At 37.0% G+C, this 15,230-nt stretch overlaps 1 protein-coding gene across 9 annotated transcripts in view; it reads right to left on the reverse strand.

Annotated features, from left to right (window-relative positions):
* Positions 1-7,098: 7,098 nt before the first annotated feature.
* The window catches only part of LOC131065319 (3-oxoacyl-[acyl-carrier-protein] synthase II, chloroplastic), a 59,741-nt gene continuing 51,609 nt past the window's right edge, over positions 7,099-15,230 (reverse strand). For 8 of the 9 annotated variants that reach the window (XM_057999791.2, XM_057999790.2, XM_057999794.2 and 5 more), the window contains 2 exons: positions 8,121-8,180; positions 7,099-7,503 (listed from right to left, as the gene is read on the reverse strand). In XM_057999791.2, the coding sequence (XP_057855774.1) occupies positions 7,336-7,503; positions 8,121-8,180 (228 nt within the window). In that variant the 3' untranslated portion in view covers positions 7,099-7,335. Of the gene's footprint in view, positions 7,504-7,658; positions 8,019-8,120; positions 8,181-15,230 lie in introns of those variants that run through there. The other variant, XM_057999799.2, reaches the window with a different exon arrangement.

Here is a 15,230-nt window from a genome sequence, read left to right on the forward strand (position 1 = left end):
CACTTTGAAATAGAATTTAATAATAAAATTAAAATATAAAATGATATAATTAAATATGATTAATAAAAAATTAATTAAGTTAATGAAAAGTCAAAAGACATGAAAGGAAAAGTTGTGACTCCCTCAACAATGATATATAAAAGGGAGAAGAAAACCTCATTTGAGAGAAGAGATAAATTTGTGGATGAGAAGTGCAGATTTGATTTAAATAATTAAGTGTAGATCTGATTATGAAAGGTTGTGTCCCTTTCAAATGGTAGAAATAATGAAGAGTTACACTCTTTCAAAGGGTGCTAATGTTGAAAAGGTATGTCTTTTGTCAAAGGGCATACATGATGAAGAGGTGTGACCTCTCCCTCAAATTGAGAGATATAAAGGGAAGGAATCAAAAGCATCTAGTGAGATCACCATTGATAAGATCAAATCAGAATTATTATCATGTTACAGGAAGTAACATTTGTGTTCTTTATGGTATGCCTCCCAATCTACAAGCAACATCTACAGTGCGAACTCCAACCGCAGTCTACAATCTGCGTACAGGTAAGAGGGGTTAAGAAGTCTTAAGGTATATATGTATGTGGATGTGTGTGCCACACACACACATATACATTTTTATGAATACATATATCTCTAATGATTACTTTTATGAATGTAGCAATAAAGATAGGAATCTATGTAGAATATGTATGTATATTTAGGATCATTAGAAAGATTAAAGAATATGTAAATGAAGACGTAAATTGTGGAATGGAAAACAGTAATGAATAATAAAATGTAATATTAATGTGATTATATGATGAAGGTTATAGGGAAGAAATTCCCTTAGCCTAATGGAGGGATTATGATAATCCCTGGAGGGCAGTATATACTAAATATCTATATGCATATATATGGGTTGGTTGACTAAGTTCATCCAAGAAGAGACGGATCTGCCCAGTCCCCTCTGAGGACTTGGATCATGGGATGCATCATCCAAGGCAAGGAATTGACATAGGGTCTTCCTTGGATGGCTAGGTTACACCCAAGACAGGAATCGAATTAACCTTCGATTTTCTGGAGGGCTTGGATGTAAGAAATTACATTCAAGACAAGAGTCGAATTAACCTTCGATTTCCTAGAGGGCTTGGATGTAAGAAATTACATTCAAGACAGGAGTCGAATTAACCTTTGATTTCCTGGAGGGCTTGGATGTAAGAAATTACATTCAAGATAGGAGTCGAATTCACCTTCGACTTCCTAGAGGGCTTAGAACCAAGATGGGTTCCAAGAAGGCGAGCTTCACGGCCGCCTAAGGACATACTTTCGTATGGCAATCATATCCTTTTTATTAGATAAAAGTTGTGATTATGTTAACTAAGTATTTTAAAGTTAGATTGCAATTTAGATTACTTCTATATATATATGTTTGATGTATTCTAACAATCTATTTTGCAGGTTAATGATCTCTAACTAGTAGGGACATTACAGTGGTATCAGAGCAACGATCCTGCCATCCTGCAGGGTAAAGATGAATCATTGAATCATTCTAGACAATAAGAAAAATCTGACAATACGTGTATTCATGTGTATGCTTTGTGTTTGTAATTATCCATGTGTATGCTTCGTGTTTTTCATATGTATGCTCTTTGTTTTTGTATTCATATTTGTAGATGACTTAGTTTGAGAAAGTTAAAATCTACATTGCTCGAGGACAAGCAAATTTGGGAGGGGTGGACTGTAATATCCCCACTTTGAAATAGAATTTAATAATAAAATTAAAATATAAAATGATATAATTAAATATGATTAATAAAAAATTAATTAAGTTAATGAAAAGTCAAAAGACGTGAAAGGAAAAGTTGTGACTCCCTCAACAATGATATATAAAAGGGAGAAGAAAACCTCATTTGAGAGGAGGGATAGATTTGTGGATGAGAAGTGCAGATTTGATTTAAATAATAAGTGTAGATCTGATTATGAAAGGTTGTGTCCCTTTCAAATGGTAGAAATAATGAAGAGTTACACTCTTTCAAAGGGTGCTAATGGTGAAAGGGTATGTCTCTTGCCAAAGGGCATACATGATGAAGAGGTGTGACCTCTCCCTTAAATTGAGAGATATAAAGGGAAGGAATCAAAAGCATCTAGTGAGATCACCATTGATAAGATCAGATCAGAATTATTATCAAGTTACAGGAAGTAACATTTGTGTTCTTTATGGTATGCCTCCCAATCTACAGGCGACATCTACAGTGCGAACTCCAACCGCAGGCTACAATCTGTGTACAGGTAAGAGGGGTTAAGAAGTCTTAAGGTATATATGTGTGTGGATGTGTGTGCCACACACACACACACATTTTTATGAATACATATATCTCTAATGATTACTTTTATGAATGTAGCAATAAAGATAGGAATCTATGTAGAATATGTATGTATATTTAGGATCATTAGAAAGATTAAAGAATATGTAAATGAAGACATAAATTGTGGAATGGAAAACAGTAATGAATAATAAAATGTAATATTAATGTGATTATATGATGAAGGTTATAGGGAAGAAATTCCCTTAGCCTAATGGAGGGATAATGATAATCCCTGGAGGGCAGTATATACTGAATATCTATATGCATATATATGGGTTGGTTGACTAAGTTCATCCAAGAAGAGACGGATCTGCCCGGTCCCCTCTGAGGACTTGGATCATGGGATGCATCATCCAAGGCAAGGAATTGACATAGGGTCTTTCTTGGATGGCTAGGTTACACCCAAGACAGGAATCGAATTAACCTTCGATTTCCTGGAGGGCTTGAATGTAAGAAATTACATTCAAGACAGGAGTCGAATTAACCTTCGATTTCCTAGAGGGCTTGGATGTAAGAAATTACATTCAAGACAGGAGTCGAATTAACCTTTGATTTCCTAGAGGGCTTGGATGTAAGAAATTACATTCAAGATAGGAGTCGAATTCACCTTCGACTTCCTAGAGGGCTTGGAACCAAGATGGGTTCCAAGAAGGCGAGCTTCACGGCCGCCTAAGGACATACTTTCGTATGGCAATCATATCCTTTTTATTAGATAAAAGTTGTGATTATGTTAACTAAGTATTTTAAAGTTAGATTGCAATTTAGATTACTTCTATATATATATGTTTGATGTATTCTAACAATCTATTTTGCAGGTTAATGATCTCTAACTAGTAGGGACATTACAGACATGAATTGCTTAACCACACGTTACATTTGAGCCCAGCCCTATTAGACATAAATCGCTTAATCTTATTACAATAAGATAATATTTTAATTGTCACAAAGCAACATTAAAATATGATCCGAACTAGCTAACCATTTCAGCACTTAAGTCATGCTACAAGGGAGCGGAAAGTCTAAGAGTAATATGATTTCAGCACATGGTATTAGACCTTGGTGGCTAGAGGAGAAGCCTTGGAAAAGATGAAGATTGATGGTGCCAGAATAGAAGAAATAATCAAAGCAATCCAAGACAAGGTCATCATCACAGTCTTCGATGTGCTTGAGTAGGAAATAGTTCGAGACAATGACATGGATGTAGAGAACCTAAAAGCCAAAGTTCAAACCAACTTCTTCACTTCTACAAATCCAATCCAGAAGCAACATTTTAGCAAGGCGTCCTCATTTATGTCCATTGAGCATGGTTTTAAAAGGCTAGAAATAGATTGGATAGCCACTTTTGCCACATTTGAAGATGAGATGGACCTAATGGAATACAAGACCAAAATTATGTCAAGTGTTCCAATGGAAAAGCTCGACCCCGTAGTGACCAAGTTCATTGAATTTGCAGCCAAAGAAAGGATAAAGGGTGCCCATTTCTAAAAGAAAGATGGATTTAATAGTTATGTATTCCTCATTGGTCTGTTTTGGATAAATATTGTGGCTTGCCTTATTAGTATTTAATATTTTAATCTTAGCCATTGACTTTGGATTAATCTAGGTCGTTCTTTTGTATCAGGGTGCCTATGTAAACCCTCATTTCCATTTGTTAGAGAGAGATTTCAAAGAAATTGTTTTAGTAATACTTTTTAAGTATTAGACATAATTCATTATTCAATATGTTGGTGAATCTTTGTCCACTTTTTGCAAGTTACCATGGTTTCTTACCATGGTTTCTTGGCTCTCATTAGAATGGGTTTAATTTCCAAGTTGACAGATTGAATGAAGGATTTGATAAAATTGCTTAATATAGAGTTGATGTGTTCGTACTTTCTATAATTGGATGATTTTCAATTATTTTGCAAACTTAGCTTGAACAAGTAAATGAAAACTTAATTCTATTACTATATTCATTGTTCAATATGTTGGTGAATATTAGGGATGTGAAAATCTTTTGAATTCCCTAGAAGATAGCACCATTCTTGTGGTGTTGTTGAATTTGGTGAAACAAGAATTGGTTTTGACTCCACATTTGCAATTTGTCTCTAGAATTCATAGGATTAGCTTAGATTTAGAATTATCTTCCTAAACCCTCCCCCCTGTTTTCCCTTTTTTCCAAGTCTTAATAGAAGTAGGATTGAAAGGCACTTATTGCAAAATTATTTCAAAAAAAGAGAAAGTTACAAGTGTCAGAAATCAACAGAATCCTTAGATTAATTTACTCCTCGAACAATTATGTAAGTCCCCCTTGAGATTACCAGCAACTCACAACAAACCAATTGAGACTATCCGTATGCATTTGAGCAACTCACAACAAACCAATTGAGACTATCCGTATGCATTTGGGATCCTTGGAGTCATCTTTGTGCTCACATAGTCCAGTTGTTTAACACAAAAGATTTTGATCAAGATAGAATAGGATATCTCTAGGTATTTTATTATGTGTGGAACGTGTATAAAAACCACACCAACAGACCTACACTGAGACGCTCTCATTATCTTGGACACCTTTCCACAGAGTAAGCTGCTATGTCCATCTTCTGATCAATCTATTTCAATATTGTAATATTATTGTCCACATTGAAACATGTACTGCGGCAAAGCTCTCATAATCTTGGACAGCTTTCTCTTATCAGAATAACCTACTGTATCAAACTACTGATCAATCAATTTCCGTACTGTTATCTTTAATCTCAGCTTCAAAATATGTCCTTTCATGGTTTAGTCACCAAACCAATTTGAGGCTCCAGTTCTGGTTTGGGCATTTTAGCTTCCCTCTAATGTTGGTAACGAGAAAACAACTGGTTGCAGACCAGGCCACAAATAACCAACATATGACCTCAGAAAGAGGTACGACATCCATTTTGTTGATGACAATGAAATACAACCTTCAAACAACTGTTAAGGTTTTTGGAGAGGTGAAGTCTAAACATCCTCAAACTTTTTGCAGCCCATAGGTATCAGGTGCACAAATCATTGACAACCTTTGGCTTAGTGGCAAGGGACTGAGAGGTATCTATTCCACCAAATTCACTCAGAACACCTTCAAGCAACCATAAAGCAACCATAAAACATTTTATGTTGAAGATGAAGATCAATCTGAGAGTGAAATTGAAGAAGAAACACCTAGCAAAGCCCAAAAAGATATGTGCAAGAGAATCACCTTGAGGATCAAATCATTGGAAACAAAAATGATGGTGTGAAAACTAGAAGGAAATCTAGGAACACTGAGCAAGTAAATTTCTGCCTTATGATAGAGATGGAACCCAGGACATTTGTTGAAGCCAGCAAGAGTGAAGAGATCCTGAAACAGGTTTTATCTTTGATTTTATACATGCAAATATAATAAAAGAGATTGTTAGTGCAGTTCTGCATCCATGTATATATATCCAACATTTGGAGTGTTAAAAAACTCTTGGGTCTTCCAAAACAAAGCCCCGGGTTCAAATCCTAGGAGACATTATAAAATAATTAGCAAATAGGCTCTACACTTCTCTGTGGACTTTCAAGCACCAAAAATGCCATAAAAGTTGTTTCGTGTTGGAAAAGCGGTCTCATGTTCATAAACAAATTTAGTCCCAGAAATGTTGTGTCACACCAGAAAAATGGACATAATAACAGATATGCGTCCAATCTCTCTCCAAATTTCTTCAAAATCTCAGCATGCAGCCTGCCATGTACTCCAAACTCAGGTTTCCCATTCAGTCCCATTCTACCCAGTATGATCACGGGCCAGTCACCTGACAATCCAGGGGAAATCTAGGTGCTGCAGAATTTGAGCTTCCTTATCCAATGCCTGCCAACAATTTGCCCTCAAATCTGCTCTCAACTCTATGGATTTTACTACAAAAAGCTCATCATTCTCTACGACTCACAGAACAATAATCACCCATTTTAGTCAAACAGAATGAAGGATAACAAGGATAGAGGAATGCAAGCAGGTCTCGCACTGGGCACAAATTCCTCACAGCTTTAAAGCCTTGTAAATCCCTTACAAAGTTAAAGAATTGTAGATCTTTGAATTCCAAATTGAAACGAATCCATGCCCAATGCATGGCAGGGCAAAACATTTGGGAATCCCATATAGCCACCAGCACCCAATTCAGAAACAACATACTTGTCACCACCCAACTACACAAATGCTCTCCAATTTATGACGAAACAGGCATAAATATAATGAAGATACCAACAAAGTGAACAGTAAACAGTTCAAGTGGTGTGCCAATGGACCCAAGAACCAAACTAGGTGATGGTCAAGTGCATGAATAAGATGGATTGAATGAATTCCTCAGATTCAAAGATACAATACTTGAATCAGAATATAAAATGTTTGTTTGTATTTATAAAATCAAAATAAGGATGGAAAACGTGCCTTAGCCCCCACTGTCCATTGTCAACTTTAAAAGTTCACTTGATTTGTATGTATGACACAGGATACCATATATTTTATAAATGTGTAGTAGCTTCATAACATCTATCCAAAGTTGATCTTTACCCAACATAATTAAATTAATGGTCGGTATCATCTTTTTAGAATTTTATGAAATGCCTAACGCAGTTACTAACTCCTCTTTATCTCTATGTGATATTGTTGTCCATTAAATATTATTTTACATGCACAAATAGTCTTCGTAATATTCAGTCCTGGAAATGTTGTCTTATGCCAGAAAGGTGGTTGCCTGCTGGCAAAATAAAAAATGGTGAGAATGCTGTGTACATCTCAATCAGTATGATGTCTATCAATAATACCATCATTTTCTTATCAGTACAAACATTGCACTTTCTAGGTTTAAACTATGCAAATGCTAGTATTTCCAAATATAAGGAGTTAAATGATGAAGAAGAAAAACAAAATATGTTAATAATAACCTACAAATCCAAAATTCAACTTACTTGATGTAGGCTCTAGCTTGCAGCCAATGCTTTAACTCGAGAGTACTCATATACCCATTTAAGAAGAGTCCAACCAAATTAAGTTTTTCTTAAAATCATTCATAAGCATGTAGCTTGTAATCATAAATAATCTATTATGAAGCCACATTTGGCCCAAGTTTTCCCACATAGCTGTCCTAGCCAGTGGCATATCTATCATTTTCATCGCCATTGCCGTGGATTTCACCTAAAACATTCATTAATATAATAATATAAATATCTGAATATAGTTTTCAAGAATTTTTGGAATATTTATCTTTAGTGAAGAAACTGTACTTTTTCTCATGAAAAAAGCCTAGAGATGATCTATTGTATTGAATAGTTATAACAATGAACAATATGAATCACAACTAATGTAGCGTTTTTCCTTTTCAAAACACACTGACCATCATACAATTTTTTCAGAAGGATATAAACTCCCCATCAATGCTAGGAGGAGATGACATTTGTAAAATCTTAGTCACTGCATACACATCTCCATTGAAATATTTAACTGCAATTTAACCTCAAGGTCAACCAATTTCAACCTTGGACATAGCATAATAAATTATTGGCAGAAGGGTAACTTAGCTAATTCTCATTAAATTCTTCATATGGAGCAAAAAGCACAGAGGAATTGTGACCTCCAAAGCCAAAAGAATTGGATAAAGCAACCTTAATGTTCAACCTCTCTTTTTTTGGTCCAACAATAAGGTTCATATCCTAGAATCAGTAATTTGAAAAAAAAAGTCAGTCGCATTAATCAAATAATCAGCATCTTATACTGCGACTTATTATAGATTAAAATATTAAAAAACAACTCACCACATCTTTCTCAGGATTTTCAAGATTGATGGTGGGATGGACCCAACCTGTGCGAATGGCCTGCAAAATCCAGATCAGCAATGTTTCAGTCAGACAAATATAGGTGCACACACAATCATGCAATTAATGATCTACAATGGAAGTAGTAAATACTGCATAGAGACATATAAAGGTAAGTACTAAACTTCAAGACTAGTATGCTACTTCAAATATCACATTTGCCAAACTGATTCGACACAATTAAGTTATTTTAAGTGGCTTTTGAATAAACAAATAGAGAGAAATGAAAAGATCAAGAAACATATAATTTATATTTATTGAAAGTCAAGGACTTCTGTCAAATTTGTAGCTACAGGCGCAAAAAAACCTTACTTCTCTGTAAATTACAATAGGTACTTCATTACACTATATTCTCATTCTGTGCTACCGGGTCCTTCCATGCAAGCGCTATTGCAGGTCATGGTGTGGTCTGGCTACCAGTCCAGTTCCAATAAGGCCCCAGTTTCGCCCAAGGTATTGCCCGGGCGCCCAAGCAATACCCTGGGCAAACCTGAGACTTACCCGGACATAGCCAAGTGTACCTACAGCCCAAGACACCAAAAAGAGTGCTTTCCAAACAAAAAAGGAACATTTTTTAATTCCTTCATGCCCCCCAAAGATGCATTTCACCCTAAACTTCATCTATTTGATGTTTGGAAGTCATTTCACAAACACAAAGTGTTGGCATATGAGCAAAGTTTGATGACATGATGATAATGTATGTTGTCATTGATGTCAATATGCTGAAGTGTGAACAGGTATATTGAAGTAAGCAAACTGGCAAGTGAACCGGTATGATGGTGTGAACCGGTATGTGCAAAAAGTGAACCGGTATATGCAAAGTTTGTATCGGGGTTTCATTTGATATGACTACCGGTTGGTAGTCTCAGCTTCAAGGTTTCCGGTTCATTCATTTCAAGTCTGTGTGATTCGACCGACGACATCCTGTGATGAGTTAGCATTGAAATGAAGATCAGATCGCATTGCCACGTCAGCCTTGTGCGCGTGAAGGATTTCCTTGAGGATCTTGCATGAAGAAGATTGATTCTATCTTCCTCGGGAATGTGCAAAATCTTAGTAAACGGTGGAGAGCGCGTGATGGGTTATTAGCTTCCAGAAGCGGTGAAGAACGGACGATGGAGAACGTCTTGAGATTTGTTCAAGATTGTTTTACCCTATGTAATGTGATTAAACGGTCAGGATTGGACCGACTGCATTGTTAACCTAGATGCTTAGGGTTATAGGTTCTGGCCACCGACCTAATTGTTGTCTATAAGGTCAATTGTAATGTCCCTACTAGTTAGGGATCACTATCCTGCAAAACAGATTGTTAGAATATGACAGATATATATATATATATATATATATATATATATATATAAAATTTAACTTGCCAAAAATACTTAATTAACATAATCACAATTTTCATCTATTAAAAAGGATACGAATGCCATACGGCAATATGTCTTAGGTGGTCGTGAGGCTCGCCTTCTTGGAACCCATCTTGGTCCCAAGCCCTCCAGGAAATCGAAGGTGAATCTGATTCCTGTCTTGAATGTAATTTCTTACATCCAAGCCCTCCAGGAAATCGAAGGTGAATCCGATTCCTGTCTTGAATGTAATTTCTTACATCCAAGCCCTCCAGGAAATCGAAGGTTAATTTGATTCCTGTCTTTCTTACACCCAAGCTATCCAAGGAAGACCCTATGTCCATTCCTTGCTTTGGGTGATGCATCCCATCATCCAAGTCCTCAGAGTGGATCGGCCAGATCCGCCTCTTCTTGGTTGAACTTAGTCAACCAAGCCATACATATGCATATAGATATTCAGTATATATACTGCCCTAGGGATTATCATAATCCCTCCTTTAGACTAAGGGAGTTTCCTCCCTATAGCCTCCAACATGTGTTTACATTTATAATACCTTTTGACAATTTAGTACTATTTCATTTCATAATCCACCTCTTTATGTTAACATGGATTCCTAATGCATTTAACACATATATATATCAAATGTGCTTTACCCTCATTAACCTACGCATTACATTTTCATTAATTACAATTGTATTACATAATCCTTCCTAGTGTGTAAGTTAGTGTATTAATTACTTGTATTCTTTAATATATACAACAATTAACATCACATATTCCTTACCTATGTTTAATGATATATATTAGTGAGCATTAACACATTAACTAATTATATTCCTTAGTAAATGATAATATATTACACCTTACCGATTTGTCCGCAGCAGAAGTCCCGCTTTCTGAATATTTCCACTGCTCTCCCTCCCGTCCTCCCTTCTCTCCCCTCACTACTGCGGTTGTCTCCCCTTAATACCCCGTGAAGGGTTGTACCCCTCCACGGTCCCCTTCCGCATGAGGGGGTGCGGTGGTAATCGCAGCCCTCGCACCTCTTCGTGCGGGGTGATTGGGGGGGCTTGTTACAGTTTTGTTTAGGGGTATAGTTTGGTATACGTTGTCTTTATTATATATTTAAAAATAAATAACACTTCCTCTATTATATGTATGCATTTAAATATATTACATATTAAATAATAAATAATACTTCCTTTATTATATATTTAAAATGATAAATAACACTTCCTTTATTATATGTATATATTAAATAGATTACATATTAAATAATACTTTCCTTTATTATATATTAAATATATTTCCTCTATTTAATATATTACTTATATTATTGTATTAGTCATGTATTTACAATAATCTTATTTAGTTGATTTAGCATTATTAAATAACTTTACATCAGGTGGTAACTTAGGGGTTATTACATCAATGATGATTCTTGTTTGAAGTTGTTGACAAATGAATGTATGTGAGGTGATTCTTGCCAGACCAAAGGAGTAAGCAGAGATTTGCAGAGTGTGATTGCAGAAGTAAAGAAATTGAAGTGGATCTGCCTTGGCGTTAAGTGTTGTTATCAGATTAAGTGTTGTTATCAGATCAAAATTGCCTTCCTTGATCAAGAAATTTGCTGGTCTCTGTTATCAAAAAATCACAGTCCTAGATGTATTTCGCTGTGCCTTCAAGTGCTGATCAAAAACACCTAGGAAAGATTAATTGGATGACGCTTGAAATGAAGTAAAATACTCCCCCTATATAAGCGCTATTGAGTGAGAGGATGTGTCTTTTGATTCATGAGCCGACTTGATTTTAATAAATATAATGTTTAATTACCCTTTCCTTGCTGGGCGCTTACATTACTCAAGATGGCAGCTGACTTAATGTTCTTGAAATGCTTTATTAATATTTTAAGGTTTTCGAATTTTCAATGCTTTTGTTCATAATCGATGCCAATGAAAGCTGACTCAATTCTTTTTATTATTTTATGCCTTTTCATAACTTAGAATTTCGTTTCGCTATGTTTGCCTTCAAATTATTGAATTAAAACTTTTATATCAAGTGGGCCCCTCTTTCATCCTTGCTAGCGCCAAACTCTTAAATGCCTACTGAGGTTTTTGAGTTTTCAAAACTTATGAGGGGACTCCTTTTTGAGTGGGGCCTCCTTTACATCCTTGCTGGTGCCACATCACCCTTATGCTTTTCCATCGGGTACTTTGGAGTGAAGGATAACATGCTGCGGTGGGAGACTTGAGAGGGATATGAAGTATGGATGTGTCATGGTGGAGGGGTACGTGAAGGATGTGGGGAGTAAGCATGTGCCGCAAAGAAGATAGGGATGCGGGATGTAAGGTGAGGATATGCCATGGTGGGAAGGGAGAGAAGGATGTGGTTAGAAGGAAGGTGCCGCGGTGGATAGGAGGTAAGGGATATGAGGTAAGGACATTCCGCGGGGAAAGAGTTGTGAAGGAAGTGAAGTAAAGGATGTCAGGGGATGTAGGGAAGAAGAATAAGGAGTTGGCGGTGGGTAGAAAATGGGAGATGGGAGGTATAAGGAAAGAAAAGCAAAGGATGTGGTAAGGAAAGGAGGCAGTAAGGGATGGAGGTAAAAGGGGTTAAGGATGTGGAAGGTGAAAGGTGAAAGGGAGAAATAAGAATGGGTATCATGGGATATTGGGCGATAAAAGGGGTTGGTGATGGGTAGTAGAAGGGATCGGATGGGGTTTAGGTAGGTGAAGGGTTACGATAGGATAGGAAGGTAAGCGGGTAGGGAGGTGAAAGGTAGGTGGAAGATAGGAATGGTAGGAAGTGAGGTGGAAAGGGAGGCATAAGGGATGTGAAGGATCAAGGTAATGAAGGATGTGGAAAGTGAAAAGGGGTAATCAAAGGTGAAAGGGAAGGAAGATGGATGGAAAGGATAGATGGAAGGAGGGAAGGAAGGATGGAGGGTGGAAGGAGATGAAGGAAAAAGGAGGGAAGATGGAGGTGGATGGAAGGAAGGGACAATAGAGAGAGGCATGAAGGATGTCACGGCTAGGGAAGGTGTAGAGGATATGGAGGATAAGGGGTGAAGGATGAAAGGAAGGGTGGATGAAAGGATGATGGAAAGGTGATCAAGGACGGATGGGCGAAAGGAAGAATTGAAATGGATGGACGGAAGGATGGAGAAGCGGACTCCCTCATGTGAAGATTTTACCCTTAAATTTTATTTCAGAAATCCAAGGAAAGCAATTGATATTCCACATTTCAATCTTTCATACATTTCTTACTCCGAACCTTCATCATGGAATTCATGCCTGGACACAACCTGGAAACTGAATTGCATCTTCTCTCAAGTAAGAGGTTAAAAGCTCCAAAACTACTGCTAAGCTAGGCGACTAAACTAAGACAACTACTTTAGAAAGCAAAAAAGTAGAAAGGCAATGGGCAGTAGAATATATTGCAGATTGGCTAGGAATTATGTCAATAGATCTGTGTTTTCCTTCTTGCAACCCAGTTAAGGCAATATGGTTTCTGTTATACCTACCTCTATGTCAAATCATTCTCCCATTTTATCTAATGTAATTTGGGAGGCCTTGAGTTCCCCTAATGCTGCACCTAGACCTAGTATGCATAAGCTTAATGTGTCACTGCTTAATGATGAAGACAGCTTGAGAGCCCTCCAAACAGTTACCTATATTACTAAATCACTCAATAAGACAGTGCCTTATCCTCTTCTATGGGAGTCCCTGGTTTCTGTCTGGAGGAACTTATTTCAAATGATGGGAAAAAAAAGGCTTTGGACAAGAATAGAATAGATTATATCCTACATCAGAACCTTCTCTTGCTGGAAGGCCAATTACAAGATAAGGCTCCTAATTAACCAAGGTTTGGAATCAAAGATGATTAGAAGCAAGTCATTGATGAGGAAGATCCAGAATTATAAATTCCAAGGGCAGAGAGTCAAAGCCAAGATGAACTGGCTGCATGAAGGAGATAGAGGGTCAAAATATTTTTTCAAGCTTATCAGATACAAGCAGGGCAGAGAGTTCATTGACCAAATAGACTATAATGCAAAGTCCTTTAATGATAAAGATTTTTTAAAAGGGGCCTTCCATGACGTCTTCCAGAAACTCTTCTCTTATGAACATGATTCCCATGGTCAAGAGGCTATGGTGTTTTGATTTGATTTGATACCAAAAAAAGTCTCAAAGGAAGATGCTCAATGTTTGAATATGGACATCTCAATCCAGGAAATTAAAACTAATATTCAATCCTTGGCTAATGGAAAGTCTCCTGGGCTAGATGGACTCCCTGCTGAGTTCTATAAGAAGAAAGTTGATTGGATCAATGTGGAACTACTTGATCTTTACCTTGCAGCCTTTGATTTTAACACCTTGGGTAAGGCAATTAACAGAGGGGTAATCAAACTCATCCTTAAAGATGGAGATAGAAATCAAATCAAGAACTGGCACCCAATTACTCTACTTAATCTATCCAATAAAATTTTGGCCAAAACATTCGCTAGGAGGTTGATTGATGTATTAGGAAGGATAATTTCTATTACATAGATAGTTTTTATAAAAGGTAGGTATATCTTGGAGAACTGCATTACTAGCTGGGAGGGAATACATTGGGCTAAGCGGGATGGCCAAAATGTTACTATGATTTTGCTGGATTTTGAAAAGGCCTATGACAGGATCGAATGGCCTTTTATGTTAAGCATGCTAAAAGCTTTTGGTTTTCCTCCGAAATTTTGTAAGTAGATTAATATTTTATTTCAAGACTCCTCCATAGTAATTGATGTTAATGGTCAACTCTCTGATCCAATCACTTTGCAAAGATCTATCAGACAAGGGTGCCCTATTGCCCCTGCTCTTTTTGTCATAGCAATTGATGCCCTTCAGTACATTCTAAGAACCGACTCTATTCAGCCCCCCTTAAGGGTATTACATTGCCAAATAATGAGTTGCTCCTTAATGCTCAATTCGCAGATGACACTACCCTATTCATTGAGCTATCTGAAAATAATTTTGATAATGTCGTCAATAGGCTACAGGTGTTTTGTTTGGCCTCTAGCTCCAAAGTAGCCCCCCTTAAATCCATTGTTATTGGTTGGCATGAGACTCCTCCTATCTGGTTTGCTTCTAAAGGATGGGGTTGGTTTGACCCCTTTAAAGTTGCCAAGGACCTTGGTATATCTTTCGCTGTTTCTCCCTCTCTGAAGGATATGTGGGAACGATTATTTAAAAAGATTGAAAATAAGCTTAAAAAATGGCAGACTCGTCTACTTTCTTTGGTTGGAAGGGCTCAAGTTGTTCAGAAGGTCTTATCCTCTCATGCTATCTATCACTCTTCTGCTTGGCTCTTTGCTAATGTTCACTTTAATAAAGAAAATTCTCAGAGACTTTTTGTGGTCTGATGATGGTCAGCAAGAAAGGACATTTGTGTTTCTTGGAAATACTATTGTTTACCTATAAAGCACTTGGTGGTCTAGGTCTAAAGACTCTAAACGACTTGAAATTGCAAGCGATGGCCCTTGCCTCTGAATGGATCTTCACGTCTATTCAGGGCAATGAACCTATTGATGTGGGAAAAGTATGCGCTAATCCCTTGTCAACATAGAATAGAATGTCGAGTATCCTATCCTCTCTTGAGTAAGGAAGTTCCTAATGCTGCTATGAACGATCAATAGGGACAACCTCAAGGTTCCAACTATCAGGT

The sequence above is a fragment of the Cryptomeria japonica genome, chromosome 4 (assembly GCF_030272615.1).
Source record: "Cryptomeria japonica chromosome 4, Sugi_1.0, whole genome shotgun sequence".
Lineage (NCBI taxonomy): Eukaryota > Viridiplantae > Streptophyta > Pinopsida > Cupressales > Cupressaceae > Cryptomeria > Cryptomeria japonica.